At 47.9% G+C, this 26523-nt stretch overlaps 1 protein-coding gene across 2 annotated transcripts in view; it reads right to left on the reverse strand.

Annotated features, from left to right (window-relative positions):
• PSME1 (proteasome activator subunit 1) overlaps positions 1–26523 on the reverse strand; it is a 68388-nt gene that overhangs the window by 21385 nt on the left and 20480 nt on the right. For both annotated transcript variants that reach the window (XM_075319056.1, XM_075319051.1), the window contains 5 exons: positions 16248–16343; positions 13830–13875; positions 9678–9775; positions 9463–9531; positions 9314–9381 (listed from right to left, as the gene is read on the reverse strand). In XM_075319056.1, coding sequence (XP_075175171.1) covers positions 9314–9381; positions 9463–9531; positions 9678–9775; positions 13830–13875; positions 16248–16343 — 377 coding nt within the window. The remainder of the gene's footprint in view (positions 1–9313; positions 9382–9462; positions 9532–9677; positions 9776–13829; positions 13876–16247; positions 16344–26523) is intronic.

Below are 26523 nucleotides of genomic sequence, written 5' to 3' on the forward strand. Positions count from 1 at the left end.
CCCAGGGACTGCTTTGGGACGTCCCAATTGTCTGGGTCTCCCAATGGAGCGACAAAGAAGAAGGGAATTTTGTTTACTTACCGTAAATTCCTTTTCTTCTAGCTCCTATTGGGAGACCCAGCACCTGCCCCTGTTCCCTTCGGGCTGTTTGTTCTTTTGTGTACACATGTTGTTCATGTTAAATTGTTCTTTTGGGTCATGGTTTTCAGTTCTCCGAACATCCTTCGGATTGAATTTACCTTAGACCAATTTATAAGTTTCCTCCTTCCTGCTTTTGCACCAAAACTGAGGAGCCCGTGATGCACGGGGGGGTGTATAGGCAGAGGGGAGGGGTTACACTTTTTAAAGTGTAATACTTTGTGTGGCCTCCGGAGGCAGAAGCTATACACCCAAGTGTCTGGGTCTCCCAATAGGAGCTAGAAGAAAAAGAGAATTTTGTTTACTTACCGTAAATTCTTTTTCTTATAGTTCCGACATGGGAGACCCAGACCATGGGGTGTATAGCTACTGCCTCCGGAGGACACACAAAGTACTACACTTAAAACGTGTAGCTCCTCCCTCCGGGCTATATACACCCCCTGGATGACAATCTAACCAGTTCAGTGCAAAAGCTGAAGGAGGACATCCACCCATAAGTAGAGATAGAGTAAAACTCGGAAAAACCGGAACTCTGTCTACAACAACAGCCCGTGAAAACACACGGAACAAAAACTGCCAACAGGCAACAGGGAGGGTGCTGGGTCTCCCATGTCGGAACTATAAGAAAAAGAATTTACGGTAAGTAAACAAAATTCTCTTTTTCTTCATCGTTCCTTCCATGGGAGACCCAGACCATGGGACGTTCCACAGCAGTCCATGGGTGGGAAATAAACCAAACTGAGAAGTAGGCAAAACCTAACTTCACAAATGGGCGATAGCCGCCTGAAGGATGCGTCTGCCCAAGCTCGCATCTGCCGAAGCATGAGCATGCACTTGGTAGTGCTTCGAAAAAGTGTGCAGACTTGACCAAGTGGCAGCTTGACAAACCTGCTGAGCCGTAGGCTGGTGCCTGAAAGCCCAGGAGGCACCGACAGCTCTGGTCGAGTGCGCCTTAATCCCCGGCGGGGGAGGCACCTGAGAACACTGGTAGGCATCGGCGATAGCCGACCTAATCCAACGAGCTAGGGTCGGTTTAGAAGCAGAGAGACCCTTGCGCTGACCCGTGGTTAGCACAAAAAGTGAGGTGCACCGCCTAAAAACGGCGGTGCGTGACACATAGATTCGGAGCGCTCGCACCAAATCCAAGGTGTGCAACGCCTTCTCAAAGCGATGCACAGGGGCCGGACAAAGAGAGGGCAAAGAAATGTCCTGGTTAAGGTGGAAGGAAGACACCACCTTAGGGAGAAAATCCGGAGTCGGACGAAGAACCACCTTGTCTTGGTGAAACACCAAAAAGGGGGATTCCGAAGAGAGCGCAGCCAAATCAGAAACTCTCCTGAGAGAAGTTATGGCTACTAGAAAAACAACTTTCTGTGAAAGTCTAAACAAGGGAACCTCCCTAAGAGGCTCAAAGGGGGGTTTCTGTAAGGCCGTGAGGACCAGATTAAGGTCCCAGGGATCCAAAGGCCGCCGGTAAGGAGGAATGATGTGAGCTGCGCCCTGCATGAAGGTGCGCACCTGAGCCAGTCGGGCGATACGCCGCTGGAATAATACCGACAGAGCCGACACCTGTCCTTTGAGGGAATTGAGGGACAGTCCTAGCTGTAGACCAGACTGTAGAAAAGACAGGATGGTCGGCAAGGAGAACGGCCAAGGAGCAAGGTCGGAAGAGCGACACCAGGACAGGAAGATCCTCCAAGTCCTGTGATAAATCTTGGCCGAAGAAGACTTCCGAGCCTGAGTCATAGTGGAGAGGACCTCAGAGGGAATACCTGAAGCCGTCAGGATCCAGGACTCAAGAGCCACGCCGTCAATCTGAGAGCCGCAGAATTCTGGCGGAAAAACGGACCTTGAGAGAGAAGGTCTGGGCGGTCTGGGAGATGCCACGGCACCTCTACAGACAGGCGGAGCAGGTCTGGGTACCAAGCTCGCCTGGGCCAGTCCGGGGCAATGAGTACGACCCGACGGCCGCCCATTCTGATCTTGCGCAGAACCCTGGGCAAGAGAGCTAGCGGGGGAAACACGTACGCCAGACGGAACTGTGACCAATCCTGAACCAGCGCATCCGCTGCGAAGGCCTGAGGATCGTGGGAGCGAGCCACGTAAACCGGAACCTTGTTGTTGTGCTGGGATGCCATTAGATCCACTTCCGGAGTACCCCACTTGCGGCAGATTGACCTGAAGACTGCCGAGTGTAGGGCGCACTCGCCGCTGTCCACGGTTTGACGGCTGAGATAATCGGCCTCCCAGTTTTCTACGCCTGGGATGTGGACTGCTGATATGGTGGACTTGGAGTCCTCCGTCCACTGGAGGATTCGTTGAACCTCCAACATCGCCAGGCGGCTGCGAGTTCCGCCCTGGTGATTGATGTAGGCAACCGTCGTCGCGTTGTCCGACTGGACTCGAATGTGCCTGCCCGCCAACAGGTGGTGCAAGGCTAGGAGAGCTAGAAACACAGCTCTGATCTCCAGCACATTGATCGGGAGGGCTGATTCGGACGGAGTCCAAGTGCCCTGTGCTCGGTGATGGAGAAAAACTGCTCCCCAACCGGAGAGGCTGGCATCTGTGGTGAGAATCACCCAGGACGGAGTCAGGAAGGAGCGTCCCTGTGACAGAGAGAGGGGCCGAAGCCACCACTGAAGAGAGCTCCTGGTCTGTGGCTACAGAGCCACTAGCTTGTGCAGGGAAGAGGTCCGCTTGTTCCAACAGCGGAGAATGTCCAACTGCAGGGGACGCAGATGGAATTGTGCAAATGGAACCGCTTCCATTGACGCCACCATCTGACCCAGCACCTGCATGAGGTGTCTGATGGAATGACGGCGGTGCCTCAGCAGAGAGCGCACCGCTAGCTGAAGGGACTGCTGTTTGACCAAGGGCAACTTCACAAGTGCCGGCAGAGTCTCGAATTGCATCCCTAGGTACAGAAGCCCCTGGGTCGGGGTCAGAGTGGACTTGGGCAGGTTGACAAGCCACCCGAACTGAACAAGCGTGGCGAGAGTGAGCGAGACACTCCGCTGGCAGTCTGCCCTGGATGAGGCCTTGACTAGAAGATCGTCCAGGTAGGGGATTACTGCCAACCCCTGAAGGTGCAGAACCGCAACCACTGCTGCCATAACCTTGGTGAAAACACGAGGGGCCGTGGCTAACCCGAAGGGGAGAGCCACGAATTGGAAATGTTCCTCTCCGATTGCAAAGCGGAGCCAACGCTGGTGTGAAACCGCGATAGGCACGTGTAGATAGGCATCCCTGATGTCGATGGATGCCAGAAAATCTCCTTGGGTCATTGATGCAATGACCGAACTCAGAGACTCCATGCGAAAACGCCGCACCTGAACATGCTTGTTGAGAAGCTTGAGATCCAGGATGGGCCGGAAGGAACCGTCCTTCTTGGGGACTAGAAAGAGGTTGGAGTAGAAACCTCTGAACCGTTCCTGAGCGGGAACCGGAACAATAACCCCGTTGGCCTGCAGGGATGCCACGGCCTGAGAGAAGGCGGCGGCCTTGGAGCAGGGAGGGGTGGACAGAAAAAATCTGTTTGGCGGGCTGGAAGAAAATTCTATCCTGTAGCCGTGGGAGATGATATCCCGCACCCACTGATCGGAGACGTGTTGAAACCACACGTCGCCAAAGCGGGAGAGCCTGCCACCGACTAAGGACGTTGCTGGCGCAGCCAGATAGTCAAGAGGGGGCAGCCTTAGTGGCAGCGGCTGCTCCGGACTTCTGAGGACGCGGCTTTGCGCGCCAGATGGGTTTACGATCCTTGGCTGCGGTAGTGGACGAGGCTGAGGGCTTAGAGGCTGACCAGTTAGAGGAACGAAAGGAACGAAACCTCGATTGGTTCCTGCCCTGGACAGGTCTCTTGGCTTTAGCTTGTGGCAAGGAAGTACTCTTCCCTCCAGTCGCTTCCTTAATTATTTCATCCAGTTGTTCACCAAACAGCCGGGACCCAGCAAAGGGGAGGCCCGCAAGATACTTCTTAGAAGAAGCGTCTGCCTTCCACTCTCAAAGCCACAAAATCCTGCGGATCGCGAGAGAATTAGCGGAGGCCACCGCCGTGCGGTGAGAAGCCTCCAGAATGGCAGACATGGCGTAGGATGAAAAAGACGAAGCCTGAGAAGTTAAGGCCTCCATCTCAGGCATAGAGTCCCTGGTGAGGGAATGTATCTCCGCCAGAGAGGCAGAGACTGCCTTAAGAGCCCACACTGCCGCAAAAGACGGGGAGAAGGAGGCTCCTGCCGCCTCATATACAGACTTGGCCAGAAGGTCAACCTGTCGGTCAGTGGGATCCTTAAGAGAGGTGCCATCAGCCACCGCTACGACTGTGCGGGCTGAGATTCTAGACACCGGAGGGTCTACCTTTGGGGACTGAGCCCACTCCTTTACCACATCTGGTGGAAAGGGAAAACGGTCATCAGAACTACGCTTTGGAAAGCGTTTGTCAGGACAGGCCCTGGGTTTGGTGACAGTGGCCTGAAAACTGGAGTGGTTAAAAAACGTACTCCGAGCCTTCTTAGGTGAGGCAAACTGATGTATCTCCACCAGAGAGGATGGTTCCTCTGACACTGGTGGCGTGAGGTTCAGAACGGAGTTAATGGACGCAATCAAGTCACTAACATCCGCATCATCCTCAGACAAGGCAATGGGGTACCTAGAGCTAGCGTCTGAACCCACAGTAAAAGTATCCTCCTCGCCCTGCACCTCGGCCCGAGAATCAGAGCCGTGGGACGAGGAAGGAGAAGGGTCCTTGCGTCTCCGTTTAGGAGGACGGGGTCCTAAAACATGCTCTGAGGCCTCTGCAGAGCTCGGAGCAACAGAGGCAGCCTGAGAAGGAGGCTGATGCATGGTCTGCAGTGTCCGGGACAGTTGTCTCATAGAGTCGGCAAAAGACTGGGAAATAGCTCTGGAAAAAGATGCTACCCAGGCCGGGGGATCAGCCACCGGGGCTGGATTGGCCGGAGGAACCCCTGAGGAGGCTCCAGGCTGAGGGATCACCATGTTAGAGCAGGCATCACAATGTGGGTATGTGCTTGGCTCTGGCAGAATGAGCTTACAAGCAGTGCATATAGCGTACAGCTTTGCAGCCTTGCTCCTAGTGACAGACATGCTGCTGAGGTGAAGCTCTGCCGCTGGAATACACTCCTGTAGAATGCCCTGAGAGTGTATAATAAAAAAGCCCACAACCAGAGGTTGTGGCTTACCAGACCGCTCTCTGTGTGCCCTCCGGATTCCACAGCTCAGACCCCCAGTAAAGCGTCAGCCTACTCCAAAAGCAGCAGCTGCAGCATCCAGCACCGATCAGTGTAAGAACGCTGAGAAAATGGCGCTGGAAGGAGGAGGGGGGCGGGGAGAAGCCCAAGAGCGGGAAACCAGAGGGCCAGGGAGAGATACAGGGGAGGGAACATCTCCACAGAAAGGAGTGTCCTCCCCTCTGCTAGCCGGCCGGTGGGCGGCGCCACCTATGCATCTGCATGAGTGACATGCAGGGACGCTGAAACCGAAACTAGGCCCAAACTGAAGCCGGGGCCTAGATTAGTAGCGTGCGGCCGACGAGCAGGCACCCCCGGCGCGGTTCTCCGGAAAAACACCGAGAACCGGCCGGAATTACAGTAAAAGACAAATAACATACTCTCCCCTCAATAAAAGTACCCGGGACCCCTGAAAAACGTCTCAATACTTAGCTTTTGAGACGCAGGGCCATGTCCCTGAGGGAAGGTCAAATGCTCCGTCCAGCAGGAACCTGACAGGGCTGCGGATGGAGACCGGTCTCCTGCACAGCAGAGAGGACCGTGATGGCTCCCACTTCAAACCAGAGCCTGAAAAGGATGTTGAAGGAGCGCGGCATGTGAAGGCTCCAGCCTTGCAAAGTCAACCTTAACAGCACCGCCGACACAGTGGGGTGTGAAGGGACATGCCGGGAGTCCAGATTGGACCCGCTTTTCTTCCATATCTTTAAAAATAAAATCTTAAAAAAAAAAATCAGAGAATGCATGTGTGTGTGTGATCCTCCTGAAACACAAAGCATTGAACTGGTTAGATTGTCATCCAGGGGGTGTATATAGCCCGGAGGGAGGAGCTACACGTTTTAAGTGTAGTACTTTGTGTGTCCTCCGGAGGCAGTAGCTATACACCCCATGGTCTGGGTCTCCCATGGAAGGAACGATGAAGAAAAGGAATTTACGGTAAGTAAACAAAATTCCCTTCTTTTTATGCAACTGCTCCTGTTGATTTGTGACATACACTCCTGTAGAAATCATCAGGGCAGATATGCTAGTAGTGTATCATCACAGACAGAATACTGGGTGACTATCCTGGCCTACACAGCTACATGGTATTTTAATTAACCACTAAATATGGTATCTGTTGCAAAGCAATGGATTTCACTTATGTAACAGCTGCCAAGCAAGCGTAGTGGTAATGTAATAGTGTATTGAGAATAGCAGGGACTAAAACTTAACTTTTAATTTATCAATAAAATTGATATAAATATACTTAAATTGAGCAGTAAAAGAAGTGCCAAATGGCTACATATAAGAAGGATCTCACCCAGATCTTTTCCAGGGGTAAGAAGACACACCGATCCAGAAGTGGTCACAGGCTGGAATAACCGGGGTAAAGCGTTGGGAGATGGGATAATAACCCCTGTCGTGCCCCGTGATTGTGCTTCCGCCCTGACAAGGGCAGCACCCAAGTAAGTTGTCTGCCCCGCAACCATACAAACAAACAAAGAACGTCCTCCCGACGCGTTTCCCTCTTAATGGCAAGAGTTCCTCAGGGGAGACCAAAAAAGGATGATCAGCCTGCAATGGCAGGGACCACAAAAATGATCAACCTGCAGTGGCAGGGACCAAAAGGGTAAAGAAACCTATGTGTCCAGGTAAACGGTGGTACACAGACACTGAACCCTCATCCCAATTTATACCCGTTTAATAATTATGGTTACCTCCAGCTGTGTAGAAGAAAATTCCATGCACGATCCTCCATTAGCACTCACAGTGTCGGCGTCTGAGGTCACTTCCGGTCTCGTGACCCACAGACTACCGCGTTCCACTTTGGAACGCTTAAAAGACAATTGGATAAGGCAGAACAGCAGGTACCAGCGTGTGAGGTCATATCGGTTCACCGGACCTCCCAGTTCCCTGTTTCAAAGCGTTCCCCATCCAATTGTATTACAACAAGGGCGTGCCATCGAGAGTCAGGTGACACCCCTTGTTGATGCCTGATAAAGCACCGCCCATACAACGTAAGGCAGTGAAAATACACAGGACACACAGGCATGCGATTGTAACTTCCGGTTTCGCCAGTAAACAAATGCTGTGATTTATGCAAACTATCGGTATCCAGCGTATATAGTAAATAACACTGAGGGCTGTAGAGGGCTGTCAGGGCTCCTAAGCAGGATAATGATTAGATGATATGATCAAATAGCGATGGCAGAGTAATAATAAAAAACCTGCACTATAAGATTGTATCCCGAATAAGGTGATACATCAGATTCAAAAAAGAGCACTATTATATCCATAATACACAAAGCAGGTGCTAATAGGTAATATAAAGAGCAAAAGGGTAACCAATATAGAAAGGGGGAGGGGACAGTGACCAGCCAGATTAACTGCATAAATTAGTCCGTACAAATAAACGGAAGATAGGGGAAGAGAAGGGAAGGATCAATACCACTCCCATACTAAAAACATACCAGACCAAAATCCCAAAGAAAATACAAGGAAAATAGCCTAGTGATATTCCCCATTGGACCTAGGTTAATCTTATAATTAAGTGAAGGCCAAAGAGAGGGCTCAAAAATAAATTTGGTCAATGATCCAGATTTGCGCTCCAAAGGAACATGACAACTAGCGATTACAGAGGTCCAGGATTAGATAAAACACCCATAATTAATTTGGTCGTTGAGGCCATCTGGATGACAGGTCCTAAGACGAAAAATCATCCTTGCCTCTTTTTGTAGTAAAATGTGATCAAGATTCCCACCTCTAGGGGATAATTTTACCTTCAGAATGCCCATGAAGAAAATGGCCTCCCTGTTCTGACTATGACGTAAATTCATGTGCCGCGCAAAGGGGGTGTCACGATCATTTCTGATATCCCCCATGTGCTCACCTCTCCGTCTACGAAACTCACGTATCGTTTTGCAAACATATTGTATACCACAGTGACAAGTAATAGTGTACACAAACCTTTTTTTTTTTTTAATCAGAACAGTAAATTTTGCAGGGGGAAACGTCCGCCAACCAAGTATTTCCTCTAAAGTGGCTGTTTCTCGAAACCGAACAGAATACACAATGCTAATGGTAGAGGGTCCACCTCTGGACTCGATGCCTTCACCCCTCTCTCTGCTGGCAAATATGCTGCAAAGCAGGGAGGCAATGGCCTATGAAACAGAGGTCTATCCTCTTCAGCACTGAATCCCGCTTTTGTCTTGGACGCAATGATAGCTGATGATTGGCTTACCACCCTGAAACCAAGGGTCAGACACAAAGGACAAATCAATCATTGGAGCAAATTTTAAGGTGTTTTGTTGCGACTCAGCAGGAGGTCTGGTCTTCATTTCTAAAGGCCCCGTCACACAAAACGAGATCGCTAACAAGATCGTTGCTGAGTCACAGCTTCTGTGATGCAGCAACGATCTCACCAGTGCTCTCGTTATGTGGGACACCTACCAGTGATCAGGCCCCTGCTGTGAGATCGCTAGTTGTTGCCGAATGATCCGGACCATTTTCTTTAAAGGCGATGTCCTGCTGGGCAGGACACATCGCTGTGTTTGACGCTGTGTGACAGGGTCCCAATGACTGCCGAGATCGTGATACAGGTCGCTACTGCGACCTGTATCGTTACTGCGTCGTTGGTAAGGTCTGACTGTTTGACATCTCACCAGCGACCTCCCAGCGATCCTTTTCAGGTCGTATCGTTGTCGGGATTGCTGGTAAGTCGTTGTGTGTGACTGGGCCTTACCTCTTGCTGGGTTCGCTTTTAACAGTTGGGTCAAACAGTCCACTGAAACCTCAGAAACAGATATTGAATTTCTCTTACAGATCCTGAGCAGGAAACACACTAAATTATCCACATGATCTACTACTGTATAAGGAAAGGATTGCCTGCAAAAGATAACTTTTATATTACATACAGGTTACATCAGTCCTTGCCATTTCGAAATGACACTTACTTGGATATCTGAGTATGAGATGCATCTATCTTGGTCCTCACACTTGTCATTAGTTCAAATACTTTTTCCTAAGAGCAGAAAGAGGCTATCTTAGTCCCCTTCAATATAAATGACAGCGTTACATCATGTACGAGGCTCACATGGCTCACCTGAACTGCAACTCCAAAGTTATTCCCGTCCTCAATCTGTGGAATCTGAAGCTGCAGCCAAAAAGTAACCTGAGAAGGACATAACATACAGAGTATAGCAGTGCTTATCCGATTGCTTTCCATTTTTCATTTTTAGCTAGCGTATTTTCTCATCTTCTTTTTCTTCATCCCATACGCTCAATGCTATTGAGGTCCAGCTTACCACTATCTCTTACCATAACCAAATTTTCCTTTAATTGCTGAATTTCCACCTTGATCTTTCTTTGCAAACTTGTGATTTTCTCATTACTGGAAATTGGGCCACAAGGAGGGCCTGCAGAGAGAAGTATAGTACATTGAATGGTAACTTTTACCATGGCTCCTTCAGGGTCAGTAAACCTCTATATATTAAGTCATACAAGATTGATATTCATTGTCAGATATTATGATAGATTATTGCAGGGGACAGGTGGTACAAGTGGGTTTTAGCATAAAAATGCTTTAAGCACATTTGTCCACAGAGTCCTACATACAAATGTAATACTGTGCATTGTTAAATAGATAGGAAAACCTGATGAGCCTGGAATACTGACTTTGAAAATCAATGTAAGAGTATCTGTATAATCATGATATTAATATAAGCATTTTATGTGTCCAGCTAAAGAGTAAAAGTGCTCATGATTCCAGATGTAATCAATCTCCTTCCAACAAGCCTGATTTACAGCTGCAGCTTGTACTGAGGACTGTGAGATGTCATCTGCAGCAGGGAAGAGGGACATTGCGGAGCTATCAATCAGGCTAGGTGAGCGAAGATTGAGTTTAAACATTTAATTCAACTCAATTAAACAATTTAATAACCTATAAAGTGAGTATTATGAAATATTGGAACAGATCCTTTTAGACTGGGGTCACACAGGCATCTAGTATCTGATGCGAGAGTATTGGATGCTATATGTTAAAGACACTCGGCTCAAACTCTGCTGCGAGTGTGAGCCAAGTGTCAGAGTACAGGTGTGAAAAAGATGGAGAGCTTTATTTCTCCATCTTCTCCCTTGTCTGTTTCGGCGTATATCAGGCTGCACTCGGATGACACCCGAATGCAGTCCGATGTTTCACCCTTACCCATAGACTTGTATGGGTGTGCGTGATCTGAGATATGCCGCCAATCGTAGCAATTTATTTCTCATGCCGAATCGGCATGAGAAAAACACGTTGATTTGTACTGCCCCATAGTATAACAATGGAGTGAGTGCTATCTGATAAAACAATGGATAGCACTCTGCTGTGTTCTACAGTGCTGTGAGCGAGCCCTTAATCAAAGTATAATATAACCCTAATTCCAAAAAGTTGGCATGCTGTGTAAAATGTAATGAAAACGTGACTGCATTGATTGGGAAATCTCCTCTAGTCATATTTTATTCAGAACATAGAACACATATCAGAAGTTGAAAGCTAGACATTTTTCCATTTCATTTGAAGAAAAATTTTAGAATTTTTTTTTGATGACAGGAACACATCTAAAAAAAAAGTTTGGACATGGCCAACATTGTGTAGCATGCTCTCTTTTCACAAATCTGGAAGTGAGGAGACCAATTATTGGAGTTTTGGGAGAGGAATGTTGTTCTATTCTTCTCTGATGTAGGTTTCTTTCTTCTCAACAGTCTGGGGTATTTTTCCAGATTTTTAGTTTCATAATACACCAAATGTTTTTTATTGGTGAAAAGTCTAAACTGCAGGTGGCCAGATCATCAGTCAAACCTCAGTCAATGCTGATGTGATTGATGCAGTATGTGGTTCAGAATTGTTTTGATGAAATATATAATGCCTTACCTGAACTAGACGATGTCTGAATATGAGCATATGTTATTCTTAATCCTCTATATAATGCTCAGCATGGATAGTCTCAAGATGTGTAAGCTGCCCATGCCATGGGCTACTAATTCAACCCATTACAATCAGAGATGCAGGCTTTTCAATTGTGTGCTGATAACAAGCTAGATGGTCCCACTTAAGTCCACAGGACAAGCCATCTGTGGTTTCCACAAAGAATTTCACATTTGATTCATTGAACCACAAAACAGTGTTCCAATTTTGCCTCAGTCCATTTTAAATGAAACTTGGCCCAGAGAAGACGGCAGCGTTCCTGGATTGTGTTCATATATGGCTTCTTTTTTACGTGATAGAGCTTTAACTTGTATTTATGAATTGCACAGGGAACTGTGTTCACAGACAGTGATTTATGGGAGTATTCCTGAGCCCATGCAGTGATTTGCACAACTGAATCATGCCTGTTTTTAATGAAGTCCCACTTGAGGACTCAAAGATCATGAGCATCCAATATTAACCGTCAGGTTTGTCCCTTATGCACATGGATTTGTCCAGAATCTCTGAATCTTTTGATGATATTATATACTGTAAGTGATGGGATATTTAAAGTCGTTTTACACTGAGGAAAATGTTTCTGAAATTGTTCCACAATTTTTACATGCAATTGTTCACAGATTATTGAACCGCTGACCATCTTTGATTCTGAGAGTCTTTGCCTCTCTAACATGCTCTTTTTATATACTGTCATGTGGCTTAGTTGAAAATTGACTCTCCTGCTCTTTTTCATTAGTACCACTTACTTTTTCAGCCTCCCATTTTCCTTGTTCCAAATTTTTGGAGAATTGTTACTGCCATCAGTTGATAAATTAGTTATTTTTTTCACATTTTATGAAAAAATGTCTGACTTAAAAGTACTGATGTGTTTTTTGTTCTGTTGTGAATAAAATATGGCTAGAAGATTGTCAAATCATTGCATTCTTGTTTTATTTACATTTTACAGTGTCCCAAAATTTTGGGAAATGGGATTGTTTCAGTTTTAATATATTGTGTTTTTTCAAGGCACTGTAACTCTGACAATACGGTAATACCTTGACTTACAAGTTTAATTCATTCTGTGACCGAGCTCTTAACTCAATTTCCTCTTATATCAAATTAAATTTCCCCATTAAAATTAATTGAAATGCTATTAATCTGTTCTATCCCTTACTTATGGCCCCCCCATCCTGGTACTGTATATATAATCACCCAACCTGGTACATGGCCCCCATCCTGGTACAGTATATATGATCCCCATACTGGTATATAAGGTCCCCCATTCTGGTATATATGATCCCCCATCTTGGTACATGGCCCCTTATCCTGGTACATGGCCCCCCATCCTGGTACATTGCACCCATCACGCCACATACTTGTAAAAAGCTATTATACTTACCCTCCCTCTGGTACACCACAGCACGGTGTTCTAATCTCATACGAGCAGCTGATGGCATGTGGGAGCGCAGAGCTCTCACGCTGATCAGCTGGCGTCCTTCCACATGCCGACAGCTGCCTGCATGAGATGAGGATGCTGCGCTGTGGAGGACCGGAGGGAGGTGGAGTATACGTTTTCTAAAGTGTGCGGTGTGATGCAGACAGCTGATCAAGGTGTGAGTGCCACACACCCAGATCCCGTTACCTGCCGGGATACTGTACTCACTGTTCTCCACGCCTGGAGTGATTGGTGGAGGGAGCAGGGAATATTAAGAGTCTTAATGAGTGGGTAAACATGATCATGCAGCAGCTACTTGTAACTCAGATTTGTGCTCACACCATAAAGCAAAAAAAGATAAAGAGCAACAGATAGTATCTTGAAAAATTCGTAAGTTGGTGCTCTCGTTAGTCACTGTAATACTGTAATTCTCTCTCCAATCACATGATCAAGCGTTTTATCCGTTGCATGACTGCAAGCTAAGATCTTAACTGTGTAGAATTAGTACCAAAAGTGGATTGTTAAAAATAGAAAACATTTCAGTATGTCAATAACATTTATTTTAGGCCTGCACAAAATAGGGTCTGCAGGTAACATGCAGCCAGCCAAAGGACTTCTTGCGGACCACAGACATCTTCCTGTATTCAAAGGTATATTTGTCTTACAAATGCAAACACACTTGAACCCTGGGACAGGGGAAGAGGAGCGCTTGTGCAGCAGCATGATGAGGTCATCACATTGTTGACCTCATCACATTGCTACTGTCACCACATTGCTGCAGAGACAGCGGAGACCGTGGTTGAACAGTAAGTGCTCTATGAAGGAGCTGAATAAATGCCCTGATGACGTATTCATGTAAGTACCTCTTTAAAAAAAAATGGCCCTTGGGATTGGTGCAGTATGACAATGTGGCCCTTGGACCAAAAAAAGTTGTGCCCCACTACTTTATTTACTAAAGCCGAAATCCAGTATCCCTCTATGTGGATTTTGCGGACATAGTAAAATAAAATGTGTTAAACATGGTGCAATATAAATATACTAATTTCATTTTTCAGTGAGGCACCGTATGAACATAAAATTTATATTCCTTTACCTTTCTCCTCGTCGTCATCTTTCTTTTTTTCATCTTTTTCTTTCTTCTGTAGGATAAAGATAGCAAGTAAATAAGTGTGATTATAAAATCAATATCTTAGTTAAAAATGTTTTTCTATTGTTTTTTTTAAGTAAAAGTATAAGTTTGTTTTATTTGCACCATTCATTTCCACAGTGTTTTATAGACCTATTCATCACTGTCCCCATTGGGAAGCAAAATCTAAATTCCTGTATGTCTCAGAGAAAACCAAGAAAAACAGAGGGAGAACATACAAACTCCTTACGGATGTAGTCCTTGATACCTAGGACCCCAGGACTGCAAGGCTACAGAGCTAATCACTGAGACACCATGTTAACCATATAGCTAGAATGTTATCTGCTTAGATAGGTCACCATAGTAAAACTAAGAGAAAGAGAGCGCAAAATAGTGTCTTATCAGATATTAAAATAAGAGTATGTTACTGTTCACTCACCTAGTATGGTTGTGAAAGTGACAACCAACACAAAAAACACACAGATAATAGGCCGCTGCCGCAGCTCCACGTGTAGGTATCTTCAATGCTGGAGAGTAGAAGGGGTCAACGATGCGCTGTCACCAAAGGATGATAAAAAAAATTGTTAATTTAATGAAAGATTATTTTGTTCCATAGGTCTACGCGTTTCAAGGTGAGGACCTCTTCTTCAGGACCACAAAAATTGTTGATTTTTTTTATTTTTGTGGTCCTGAAGAAGAGGTCCTCACCTCTAAAAGCACAGACCTATGGAATAAAATAATCTTTCATTAAATCAACAATTTTTTTATCATCCTTTGGCTACAGCCCGGCATTAACCCCTTCTACTCTCCAGCATTGAAGATCGGTAGGTCACCATGAGAAAGCTGCTTACAGGAACGGTGATACACGAGGGACCTTAATTTCCCCTGCCTCAATTGACTAGCACTTCTATTATTGGCAAGAGCTCTCTAAGCATTAACTTTGTTTTATCGGGACTGTTAACTCAGTATTTGTAAGCCAAAATGGCACCCTGTGACCTCTGAATAATTATTGATCTTTCATTTTGTATCTGAAACTCTTTTTGCTCAGGTTTTTAAATGACCACTGATCAAATAATTTACCGATCAGTGGTCTTTTAACGCTTTGAAATGTAGTCATCCTAAGGGATACTTTGCATGTTGCGACATCGCTACTGCGATGTCGTCGGGGTCAAATCGAAAGTGACGCTCATCCGGCGCCGGTAACGACGTTGCAACGTGTAAAGCCTAGATGCACCGATAAACGATCGCAAAAGCGTCGTAAATCGGTGATCTGTGTAGTGTCGGTCATTTGCATAATTTCGCTGCAGCGACAGGTACGATGTTGTTCCTCGTTCCTGCGGCAGCACACATCGCTGTGTATGAAGCCGCAGGAGCGTGGAACATCTCCTTACCTGCATCCTGCCTGCATTGAGGAAGGAAGGAGGTGGGCGGGATGTTACGTCCCGCTCATCTCCGCCTCTCCGTTTCTATTGGCCGCCTGCCGTGTGACGTCGCTGTGACGCCGCACGATCCGCCCCCTTAGGAAGGAGGCGGTTCGCCGGCCAGAGCGACGTTGCAGGGCAGGTAAGTGCGTGTGAAGCTGCCGTAACGATAATGTTCGCTACGGCAGCTATCACAAGAGATCGCATCTGCGACGGGGTCGGGTACTATCGCGCTCGGCATCGCTACAATCGGCTAGCGATGTCGCAGCGTGCAAAGTACCCCTAAGGCTTTATTTATTCATCATAGTTTGTCTTGTGTCTACAAAAAAGTGACCATTTTTCATTTGCGTGATTTTTTTTTTGTCCAGCTCATTCACTTGAATGGGAAATTTCTGTCAGATTGGAGTAAGACATGTTTTTTTATGTAGACCATTAAGCAGCAAAAAAAACCTGAAATTGAATAGTCCCCTAGAACGTAAGGTGTCAGGTTGCTGTCAGTAGAAATGGATTACAGAGATACATTAGCTGATAAATTAAATTGTGAGTCACGTGATGTCACGTGAGACCAATTTCCAATCATCGCTGGCTTTTGTCTCGCCACCTTTGGACACGTTAGCAATCAACAGGAAGTGAGTGGCAATCGAAGAGCTCACTTCCTGTTGATTAACTAATTTGTCCCAAGGCGGGGAGACAGAGGCCGGCGCTGATTGGATAAGGGGCTCAGGTGACGTCACGTGAGCCCCGAAACGTAAGCCTGGACATAGCTGGAACAGCGCCGGCTGTGGAGGGGAGTATAACCTATTTTATTTTACCTGGAGAAAATGTGAAATAGAATGGGTTGTCCTAGTAGTGGACAACCCCTTTAAAGAATCCCAAATAATGCAATTTCTTAGTGATTGTCTTGAGGATCTCCATATTGCAGCTCTTTAATCGGAGACTGATAGTAAGTGACTAACACGCTTACCTCTTTCTCCTTTTGTTTTTCTTTCTCAGGGTCTGGGATTGGTATATCTAGTTCAGCTTTTAATGTTGTCAAATCAGAAACATTCAGTTCTGGAGACTGATAATACAAAAAATACACATTAGAGCCAAAAGCCTAGAATAACGGGGCATATTTATGAACAAAAGTGTGCATTTACATTAGACATATTTAGAAATTTCATATTTTCACCAGAAAGAATAGTATTTTTCAACATACTCTATACTTTGCTCCTGACTTGCGCAATTCATACCACTTCTAATATGGCGAGGATTGACAAGATTAGCAGAATGTTACCAATTATACTGGACAAGCATCCAAATAAAAGTTGTTTAAGTTATACTGAACAAAAATTACAATTATGTCTGAATTTTTTAATTTTTTTTTTTTTTAAATCTCTGTTGATACATTTATGACTTTAAGAGAGCAGAAATATTTAATGTAGCAGCTCAGGGCTCCGTAGTAAAGCTTTTGCCTTTCATATCACTGATTGCTGATTTGAATTCTGGCATTGACCTTTGTTTCTAGCTTTGTAGAAAAATAAACAAATGAAAAAATAAAATATAAGAGGGAACATGTCTCCAAACACTATTAGCCAGCAGATATGGTGTTAATGCGTAGGTTAGTAGTGTGCTAAAGCTGCCCTGTCACCGCACTGAAAGGTCGGCTAGTGGGAAGAAATTATCTTTATTCCTCCAGGCAGCCTCTGGCTTTCAGTCAAAGAGGTATGCCAGTGTGGCTTCAGTCACCACTCCCACCACTGATACACTGCAGATATGGCTGTCAGTCATTGTGCTTGGAGGTGGATACAGCCACCGGTCTATATATGTTGAGCTATGTTGGAAGCCATGCCGGCTGCACCTGTATAACTGGTTACTGATGCGCCTGACTATAAGACTAGGACTGTGCAGTGACACTGACCACATGACCACAACACAGGTGACGCTCCAAAAGATCACTTTGGTATTTGTAGCTCCTACATCACAGTGAATGGGTTCATATTGTGACACCTACTGCGACTGTGACAAGCAAGTAGCCAAAAATATTATCCAAGTTGGTGCATGTTGCAGTCACGGTACCCTAGGGCTTGCAATATGGCCCCATTCACATATTATGCTCCTTTGTAGCATACACATATTGATCTTTTGCAACATGAACTGTGTCATGGCCAAAGTCACCATGTAGTCCTAGCCTTACCCTATAAAATCCCTGCTTTGTGGAAGTGTTCCTAGAACTAATGTTGTTTTCAGGGCATAGGCTGGTCACTCCACACATTGGTTTAATTTAGATTTCACTTTGTTCATACATATATTTTTTTAAATGATACAATTAAACTCAGAAATGAGTCCGGATCTAAATCCAATTGAACATCTGTGGAAAGATCTTCAAAAAGGGAATTTTGTTTACTTACCGTAAATTCCTTTTCTTCTAGCTCCTATTGGGAGACCCAGACAATTGGGTGTATAGCTTCTGCCTCCGGAGGCCACACAAAGTATTACACTTTAAAAAGTGTAACCCCTCCCCTCTGCCTATACACCCTCCCGTGGACCACGGGCTCCTCAGTTTTGGTGCAAAAGCAGGAAGGAGAAAACTTATAAATTGGTCTAGGGTAAATTCAATCCGAAGGATGTTCGGAGAACTGAAGACCATGAACCAAAAGAACAATTCAACATGAACAACATGTGTACACAAAAGAACAACTAGCCCGAAGGGCACAGGGGCGGGTGCTGGGTCTCCCAATAGGAGCTAGAAGAAAAGGAATTTACGGTAAGTAAACAAAATTCCCTTTTTCTTTGTCGCTCCATTGGGAGACCCAGACAATTGGGACGTCCAAGAGCAGTCCCTGGGTGGGTAAAAGAATACCTCGATAAAAAAAGCCGAAAACGGCCCCCTCTTACAGGTGGGCAACCGCCGCCTGAAGGACTCGCCTACCTAGACTGGCGTCTGCCGAAGCATAGGTATGCACTTGATAGTGTTTCGTGAAAGTGTGCAGACTAGACCACGTAGCTGCCTGACACACCTGCTGAGCCGTAGCCCGGTGCCGCAATGCCCAGGACGCACCCACTGCTCTGGTAGAATGGGCTTTCAGCCCTGAAGGGAGCGGAAGCCCGGAAAAACGGTAGGCCTCGAGAATCGGTTCCTTGATCCACCGAGCCAAGGTTGAATTGGAGGCCTGAGAGCCCTTACGCTGGCCAGCGACAAGGACAAAGAGCGCATCTGAACGGCGCAGGGGCGCCGTGCGAGACACGTAGAACTGGAGTGCTCTCACTAGATCCAAAGAGTGCAAATCCTTTTCACACTGGTGAATTGGATTAGGGCAAAAGGAAGGCAAGGAGATATCCTGATTGAGATGAAAAGGGGATACCACCTTAGGGAGAAATTCCGGGACAGGACGCAGAACCACCTTATCCTGGTGAAAAACCAGGAAGGGGGCTTTGCATGACAGCGCTGCGAGCTCAGACACTCTCCGAAGTGATGTGACTGCCACTAGGAAGGCCACCTTCTGCGAAAGACGTGAGAGAGAGACATCCCTCAGCGGCTCGAAAGGTGGTTTTTGAAGAGCCGACAGAACCCTGTTAAGATCCCAGGGTTCCAGCGGACGTTTGTAAGGTGGGACCATGTGGCAAATCCCCTGCAGGAACGTGCGGACCTGCGGAAGCCTGGCTAGACGCTTTTGAAAAAACACGGAGAGCGCCGATACTTGGCCCTTGAGAGAGCCGAGGGACAAACCCTTGTCCATTCCAGATTGAAGGAATGAAAAAAAAGTGGATAAGGCAAACGGCCATGGAGGAAAACCGTTATCAGCGCACCATGATAGGAAGATTTGCCAAGACCTGTAATAGATCTTGGCGGACGTTGGCTTCCTGGCTTGTCTCATGGTGGCAATGACATCCTGAGATAACCCTGAAGACGCTAGGAGCCAGGACTCAATGGCCACACAGTCAGGTTGAGGGCCACAGAATTCAGATGGAAAAACGGGCCTTGTGACAGCAAGTCTGGGCGGTCTGGAAGTGCCCACGGTTGACCCACCGTGAGATGCCACAGATCCGGATACCACGACCGCCTCGGCCAGTCTGGAGTGACGAGAATGGCGCGACGGCAGTCGGACCTGATCTTGCGTAGTACTCTGGGCAGCATCGCCAGAGGGGGAAACACATAAGGCAGTCGAAACTGCGACCAATCCTGGACTAACGCGTCCGCCGCCAGAGCTCTGTGATCCTGAGACCGTGCCATGAAGGCTGGGACCTTGTTGTTGTGCCGTGACGCCATGAGATCGACGTCCGGCGTTCCCCAGCGGCGACAGATCTCTCGAAACACGTCTGGGTGCAGAGACCATTCCCCTGCGTCCATGCCCTGACGACTGAGAAAATCTGCTTCCCAGTTTTCTACGCCCGGGATGTGAACTGCGGAGATGGTGGAGCCTGTGGCTTCCACCCACTGCAGAATCCGTCGGACTTCCTGGAAGGCTTGACGACTGCGAGTGCCGCCTTGGTGGTTGATGTAGGCGACGGCAGTGGCGTTGTCCGACTGGATACGGATCTGCCTGCCCTGCAGCCACCGATGGAAAGCCAATAGGGCTAGATATACTGCCCTTATCTCCAGGATATTGATCTGAAGGGACGATTCTATCGGAGTCCAGGTTCCTTGAGCCCTGTGGTGGAGAAAAACCGCTCCCCAACCTGACAGGCTCGCGTCCGTGGTGACCACAGCCCAGGTTGGGGGTAGGAAGGATTTTCCCCGCGACAGAGATGTGGGTAGGAGGCACCACTGAAGTGATGTTTTGGTTGCAAGGGAAAGAGAGACGTTCTTGTCGAGGGAAGCCGCACTCTTGTCCCATTTGCGGAGAATGTCCCATTGGAGTGGCCGTAGATGGAATTGTGCGAACGGCACTGCCTCTATAGCAGCCACCATCTTCCCCAGGAAGTGCATGAGGCGCCTTAAGGGGTGTGACTGACTCCGAAGAAGTGATTGCACCCCTGCCTGCAGAGAAAGCTGTTTGTCGCTCGGTAGCTTGACTAACGCTTGCTGGGTATGAAACTCCATCCCGAGGTAAGTCAGTGATTGGGTCGGTGTCAACTTGGATTTCGGGAAGTTGATGATCCACCCGAACTGCTGGAGAGTCGCCAGAGCGACGGTAAGGCTTTGTTGACACGCCACCCGAGAAGGGGCCCCGACTAGGAGATCGTCCAAGTAGGGGATCACCGAGTGGCCCTGAGAGTGCAGGACCGCCACGACGGATGACTTTGGTGAAAACCCGTGGGGCTGTCGCCAGGCCGAAAGGCAATGCCACGAACTGAAGGTGTTCGTCCCCGATGGCGAAACGCAGGAAACGTTGATGTTCGGGTGCGATCGGTACATGGAGATAAGCATCCTTGATATCGATCGATGCTAGGAAGTCTCCTTGTGACATCGAGGCGATGACCGAGCGGAGAGATTCCATCCGAAACCGTCTGGTTCTCACATTTCTGTTGAGTAGCTTGAGGTCCAAAACGGGACGGAATGACCCGTCCTTTTTTGGCACCACGAACAAGTTGGAGTAAAAGCCGCGACCACGTTCCTGAAGGGGAACGGGGATCACAACTCCTTCTATCTTTAGAGCGTCCACTGCCTGAAAAAGTGCGTCGGCCTGAGCGGGGGGCGGAGAGGTTCTGAAGAAACGAACCGCAGGACGAGAGCTGAACTCTATCCTGTAACCATGAGACAGAATGTCTCTCACCCATCGGTCTTGAACATGTGGCCACCAGGCGTCGCCAAAGCGGGAGAGCCTGCCACCGACCGAGGATGCGGCTAGGGGAGGCCGAGAGTCATGAGGAGGCCGTCTTGGAGGCAGTGCCTCCTGCGGCCTTTTGGGGGCGTGACTTGGACCGCCACGCATAGGAGTTCCTCTGGCCTTTCTCCGGCCTGTTGGACGAGGAGGATTGTGGCTTGGCGGAGGGACGAAAGGACCGAAACCTTGATTGTATTTTTCGTTGCTGAGGTCTCTTAGGTTTGGACTGGGGTACGGAGGAGTCCTTTCCCTTGGATTCCTTAATAATCTCATCCAATCGTTCGCCAAACAAAGGGTCGCCAGAAAAAGGCAAACCAGTTAAGAACCTCTTGGAAGCCGAGTCTGCTTGCCATTCGCGCAGCCACATGGCCCTGCGGACTGCCACGGAGTTAGCAGATGCTACAGCCGTACGGCTAGTGGAGTCCAGGATGGCGTTCATGGCGTGGGACGAAAAGGCTGATGCCTGCGAGGTCAAAGACGAAACATGCGGAGCAGAATTCCGTGTGACAGCATTAATCTCAGTCAGACAAGCCGAAATTGCTTGGAGAGCCCACACGGCTGCAAAGGCTGGGGCGAAAGACGTGCCCGTGGCCTCATAGATGGACTTCACCAAGAGCTCTATCTGTCTGTCAGTGGCATCCTTCAGGGATGAGCCATCTGCAACAGACACAACGGACCTAGCAGCCAATCTGGAGACTGGAGGATCCACCTTGGGAGAGTGAGCCCAACCCTTAACGACTTCAGATGGAAAGGGGTAACGCGTGTCAGTGTGACGTTTAGCAAAGCGCTTGTCCGGGACCGCTCTGGGCTTCTGGACAGCATCCGTGAAGTTAGAGTGATCAAAAAACGTATTGCGCGTACGTTTGGGGAACCGAAACTGGTGTTTCTCCTGCTGAGACGCCGACTCCTCTACAGGAGGAGGCGGAGGTGAGAGATCCAACACCTGGTTGATGGACGAGATAAGATCATTTACTAAGGCGTCCCCCTCAGGTGTATCAAGGTTAAGGGCGAAGTCAGGGTCAGAGCCCTGAGCTCCCACGTCCGCCTCGTCTTCCTGAGAGTCCTCAAGCTGGGATCCCAAGCAGCGTGAGGAAGTCGGGGAAGAGTCCGCTTAGCCGGTCTGGGACTGCGGTCCGGGCAGGAGTCCTCCGCCTGAGACCTAGGGGCCAACCTGGGAGCGCGCTGCGGCTCGGACCGAGAGGGGCCTGGAGGAGACAAGCTAACAGGGGCCGGGGCCTGTGGAAGGTCCGGTCTGGACTGCAATGCCTCAAGGAGTTTAGAAGACCATTTGTCCATAGACAGTGCAATGGATTGGGAAAGTGACTGAGAGAGTTTCTCAGCAAAAGAGGCCAACACCGGTGACTCTGTCCCTGCAGCCTGCTCAGGGGGAGCAGGGGGGTCTACATGAGCCGAGGGGCCCACCAGTGCCCGAGGCTCCGGCTGAGCAAGCGAAGCAGGAGTCGAGCATTGCTCACAGTGAGGGTAGGTGGAACCCGCAGGTAACATAGCCCCACAAGAGGTACAGGCCGCAAAAAAAACCTGTGCCTTAGTAGCTTTGCTCCTTGTGGACGACATGCTGTTGTCTCCTAGGAGAGTGACCACTGAGGGTATATGGGAAAAGGGTATACAGCCTGACCGAACAGATATATATTTCTATTATATATATATATATGTATCTATTCCGGCACCCTAGGGGAACCAGCACCGGGTGACCGGTGTGGCTTACCGACCGCTAACGAGCGGAGTGTGTCCTCCAGATTCCCTGTCGTGGATCCCCCGGAGCTGCAGAGCTGCTTCACTGAGAAGCATCCACCGGCAGAATGCCAGAAAATGGCCGCCGGAGCTCTCAGGGGAGGAGTGGGGCCGAGGGCGGCGCCAGCAAAGAGCGGGAATCTGGGGTCCCCACAGTGGTCAGTGAGGGGGGAGGAAGACATGCAGGATGCTCCAGCCCTCACATCCGACATCATGTCGGTAATCCTGCCCTTACCCCTGACAGGCAGGCCCGGGGGCGGGATTTTCGCGACTAGGCCGCAGTGAAGCCGGGGACTAAATTTGAGGCCGCGCCCGACAAGCAGGCACGGTCGGCACGGAAGTCCACCGGCCTCCTCAATTTCACAACTACCGCGGCTTCCGGGAAGAAGGTGCGCTCCCTGCACAGTCCCCTATGGAGACACAGAGTACCTTTAAGTTGCAGGGCCCGGTCCCTGAGGTTGAAGAGGCTCCGGTCCGGCAGGTTCCACCAGGGGCTGCGGATGGAGCACGGTCCCAGCAAATGGAAGACCGCTCTGGATCCCACTTCTCCCAGAGCCGCATAAGGGATGGTGAAGGAGACGGCATGTGGCTCCAGCCTCCGTACCCGCAATGGGTACCTCAACCTTAACAACACCGCCGACATAGTGGGGTGAGAAGGGAACATGCCGGGGGCCCCGTGGGGGCCCTCTTTTCTTCCAACCGACATAACTAAGTATGAGAATGCATGAGTGGATGTGTGCCTCCTTCCACACAAAGCATAAAACTGAGGAGCCCGTGGTCCACGGGAGGGTGTATAGGCAAAGGGGAGGGGTTACACTTTTTAAAGTGTAATACTTTGTGTGGCCTCCGGAGGCAGAAGCTATACACCCAATTGTCTGGGTCTCCCAATGGAGCGACAAAGAAATTGCTGTTGGGAGAAGGCACCCTTCAAATATGAGAGACCAGGAGCAGTGTGCAAAAGAAGAGTGGTCCAAATTCCAGGTGAGAGGTGTAAGGAGCTTGCTCATGGTTAGATGAAGTGATTGATTGCAGTTATACAAAGGGTGCGCAGCCAAATTTTAAGTGGAGGCTGCCAACAATCTTGTCTGGCCCATTTTTAGAGTTTTGTGAGAAATTATGTCCAATGTGCCCTTTTTCTCTTTTTTTGTGTTGATCCAACACAGGAAATAAACATGTATATAACAAAACATACTGTATGTAATTGAAATAATTTTCTGGGAGAAATACTTCATTTTCTGGAACAATTTCAAAGGTGCCAACACTTTCGGCTATAACTGTATGTGGTGGAAAACTATTGTTTAGGCACACGGCAGGGCTTGGAAGGGAAGGAGCACTATTTTGACTTGAACAGATTGTGTACCGCGATGTCCCATTTGAAGATCCCTGACATGCCAAAACAGCCGAAACCCCCCCAACTGTTTACAGTCCGGAAACTACATCTCTAAAGGAATTCATCAAGGGTGTAGTGAGTAATTTTCGCTCTCAGGTCATTCATGAAATTGAATAACTTTGGTTGTGAATATAAAAAAATAACATTTTTTTACACTAAAATGTTGTTTTGACCCCAAAGTTTTAATTTTCTTTTTTTTTTTTTTTTAAATCAGGTTCATTTTTATTTAACAGCAAAATTATACAACACATAAAATAAATTCCCCGCATAGAAATATCACAGAAAGGGGAAAAACCTTTCGTCAATAAGAAAAACCACACAAATAACATAATAAACAATGCACCCGCAGTCCACGTCTCATTTCAATATGGGTCTCAAAGTGCATATTATTTCCCAATATATTCTCCATAGTATAGCTTACCCAGCATCATTATGACATTATATATATATACACATATATACATATATATATACACACATATATACATACACACACATACATACATACATACACACACACACACACACACACACATATACACACACATACACACACACATACACACACACACACACATACACACACACATACACACACACACACATATTCCAGCAGTACGCATATCACCCTATTTGAGGAAATTTGTTAACCGGTCAGAAGGAGAAGGACCTGGTCACTCGCACTGTCCTGCAATAACGCCGAGGAGGGAAGGCCTGGGGTATCCAACCATGCCCCCCAGATCTTATAGAACTTTTTCAATGCATTTCTTTTAAGGTATACTCCTCTCTCCAGTCGAAGTATAGCGTTTACTCTTTCCCTAAAATCCCCGATGACCGGAGGCGCTGGGTCCAACCAGTGGTAGGCCAACAGTTTTCTAGCCTGGTACAAGAGACGTGTAATACCGACCATTACCGGCAAACTCAAGTCCACCCCCCCTTCCAGTAGACCCAGGATACATATAATAGGTCTTGGCTGTAGACGGATATTGAAAACTTGTCTAACCAATTCTAGTACTGCCCTCCAGTAATCTTCAATGTTCCCACAGGACCACATCATATGCATCAGATTAGCACCCTCCTGCCCGCACCTGGGACACAGATCATCCATCCTAACTCCCATCTTATGCAATAGACTAGGTGTCCTATATACTCTATGTAACAGGAATAGCTGTGACAGTCGTTGGCCTTCAGATACAGCAAGGCTTGGAGTCTGAGACAGGACCTCACCCCACTGTTCCTCTGTCATAGGGCCTAGGTCCCTCTCCCACTTCTCTCTAGCCTGCAAAGGGAATTTGTCGAGGTGTCTAGATAACATCACTGTATATAACCTAGAAATAATACCATAGGAGCGGTCAGATGTCAACAAATGAGTAAGAGTGTGATTCCGCTCTATCCTAATGTCCATACGACGTGTCTGTGTCTCATAGGCATGACGGAGCTGCAGGTATTGGTAAAAGGAACTGTGCGGTATCCCAAACTCAGCTTGAAGCTGGTCAAATCTTTTAAGTATATTATTCTGAAGAATCTGAGACAACTGATGCACCCCCCTGCTCACCCACATTCTCCAACCCGGGAGTCTCTGCAGCTCCGCCAGTCCACGATTATGCCATAAGGGACAGTACTCAGTCATTCCTGATATTCCCAGCAACTGCTTCCCTCTATCCCACACCTTGTACATCAATGATAATGTTGGATATAATGTTCCTCCTCTGGGTGAGTATCCTGCGTCCAAAAAAGCCACTGGGTATCCCCATTCTGCAAGGCCCCTCACCAATTTGCCCCCAGCGTCATATGCCTCATCCTTTCCCCACCCCCTGAAGTGCTGCATCTGTGCCGCAACATAATAAACCCACGGGTTGGGGACTGCCAGACCCCCATCCTCCTTCCCTCTCTGCAGGGTCTCAAGGCGGATTCTAGCCTGCTGCTTTTTCCACAAGAGTTCCCGAAACAAAGTGCTGATTTTACGGAAAAATTTCCAGTGGATCCATATTGGGGCATTGTGGAGAAGATACAGAAGTTTGGGCATCAGTACCATTTTTAGTAGATTAGCACGGCCAATAAGGGACAGTGGGAGTCGACACCAGGCATCTATCTTGTTCCTAAACTGAGCCAACACTGGTTCCAGATTTTGAGAGTAGTAATCACGCGGTCGGGCACTAACCACAATCCCCAGGTATTTAAATTTATCCACCGTCGGAATTGGCAGCCCCAGAGTACTAAAATTAGATGGGAGTGGATCTATAGGGAGCAGGGCCGATTTCTTCCAGTTTATTAGGAGTCCCGAGCGCCTACCAAATTCTTTAATAATATTAATTGCTGGGCCCACCGATGTCCCCACCTCCCTGAGATAC

Source organism: Anomaloglossus baeobatrachus, chromosome 1 (assembly GCF_048569485.1).
Source record: "Anomaloglossus baeobatrachus isolate aAnoBae1 chromosome 1, aAnoBae1.hap1, whole genome shotgun sequence".
In the NCBI taxonomy this organism is placed as follows: Eukaryota; Metazoa; Chordata; class Amphibia; order Anura; family Aromobatidae; genus Anomaloglossus; species Anomaloglossus baeobatrachus.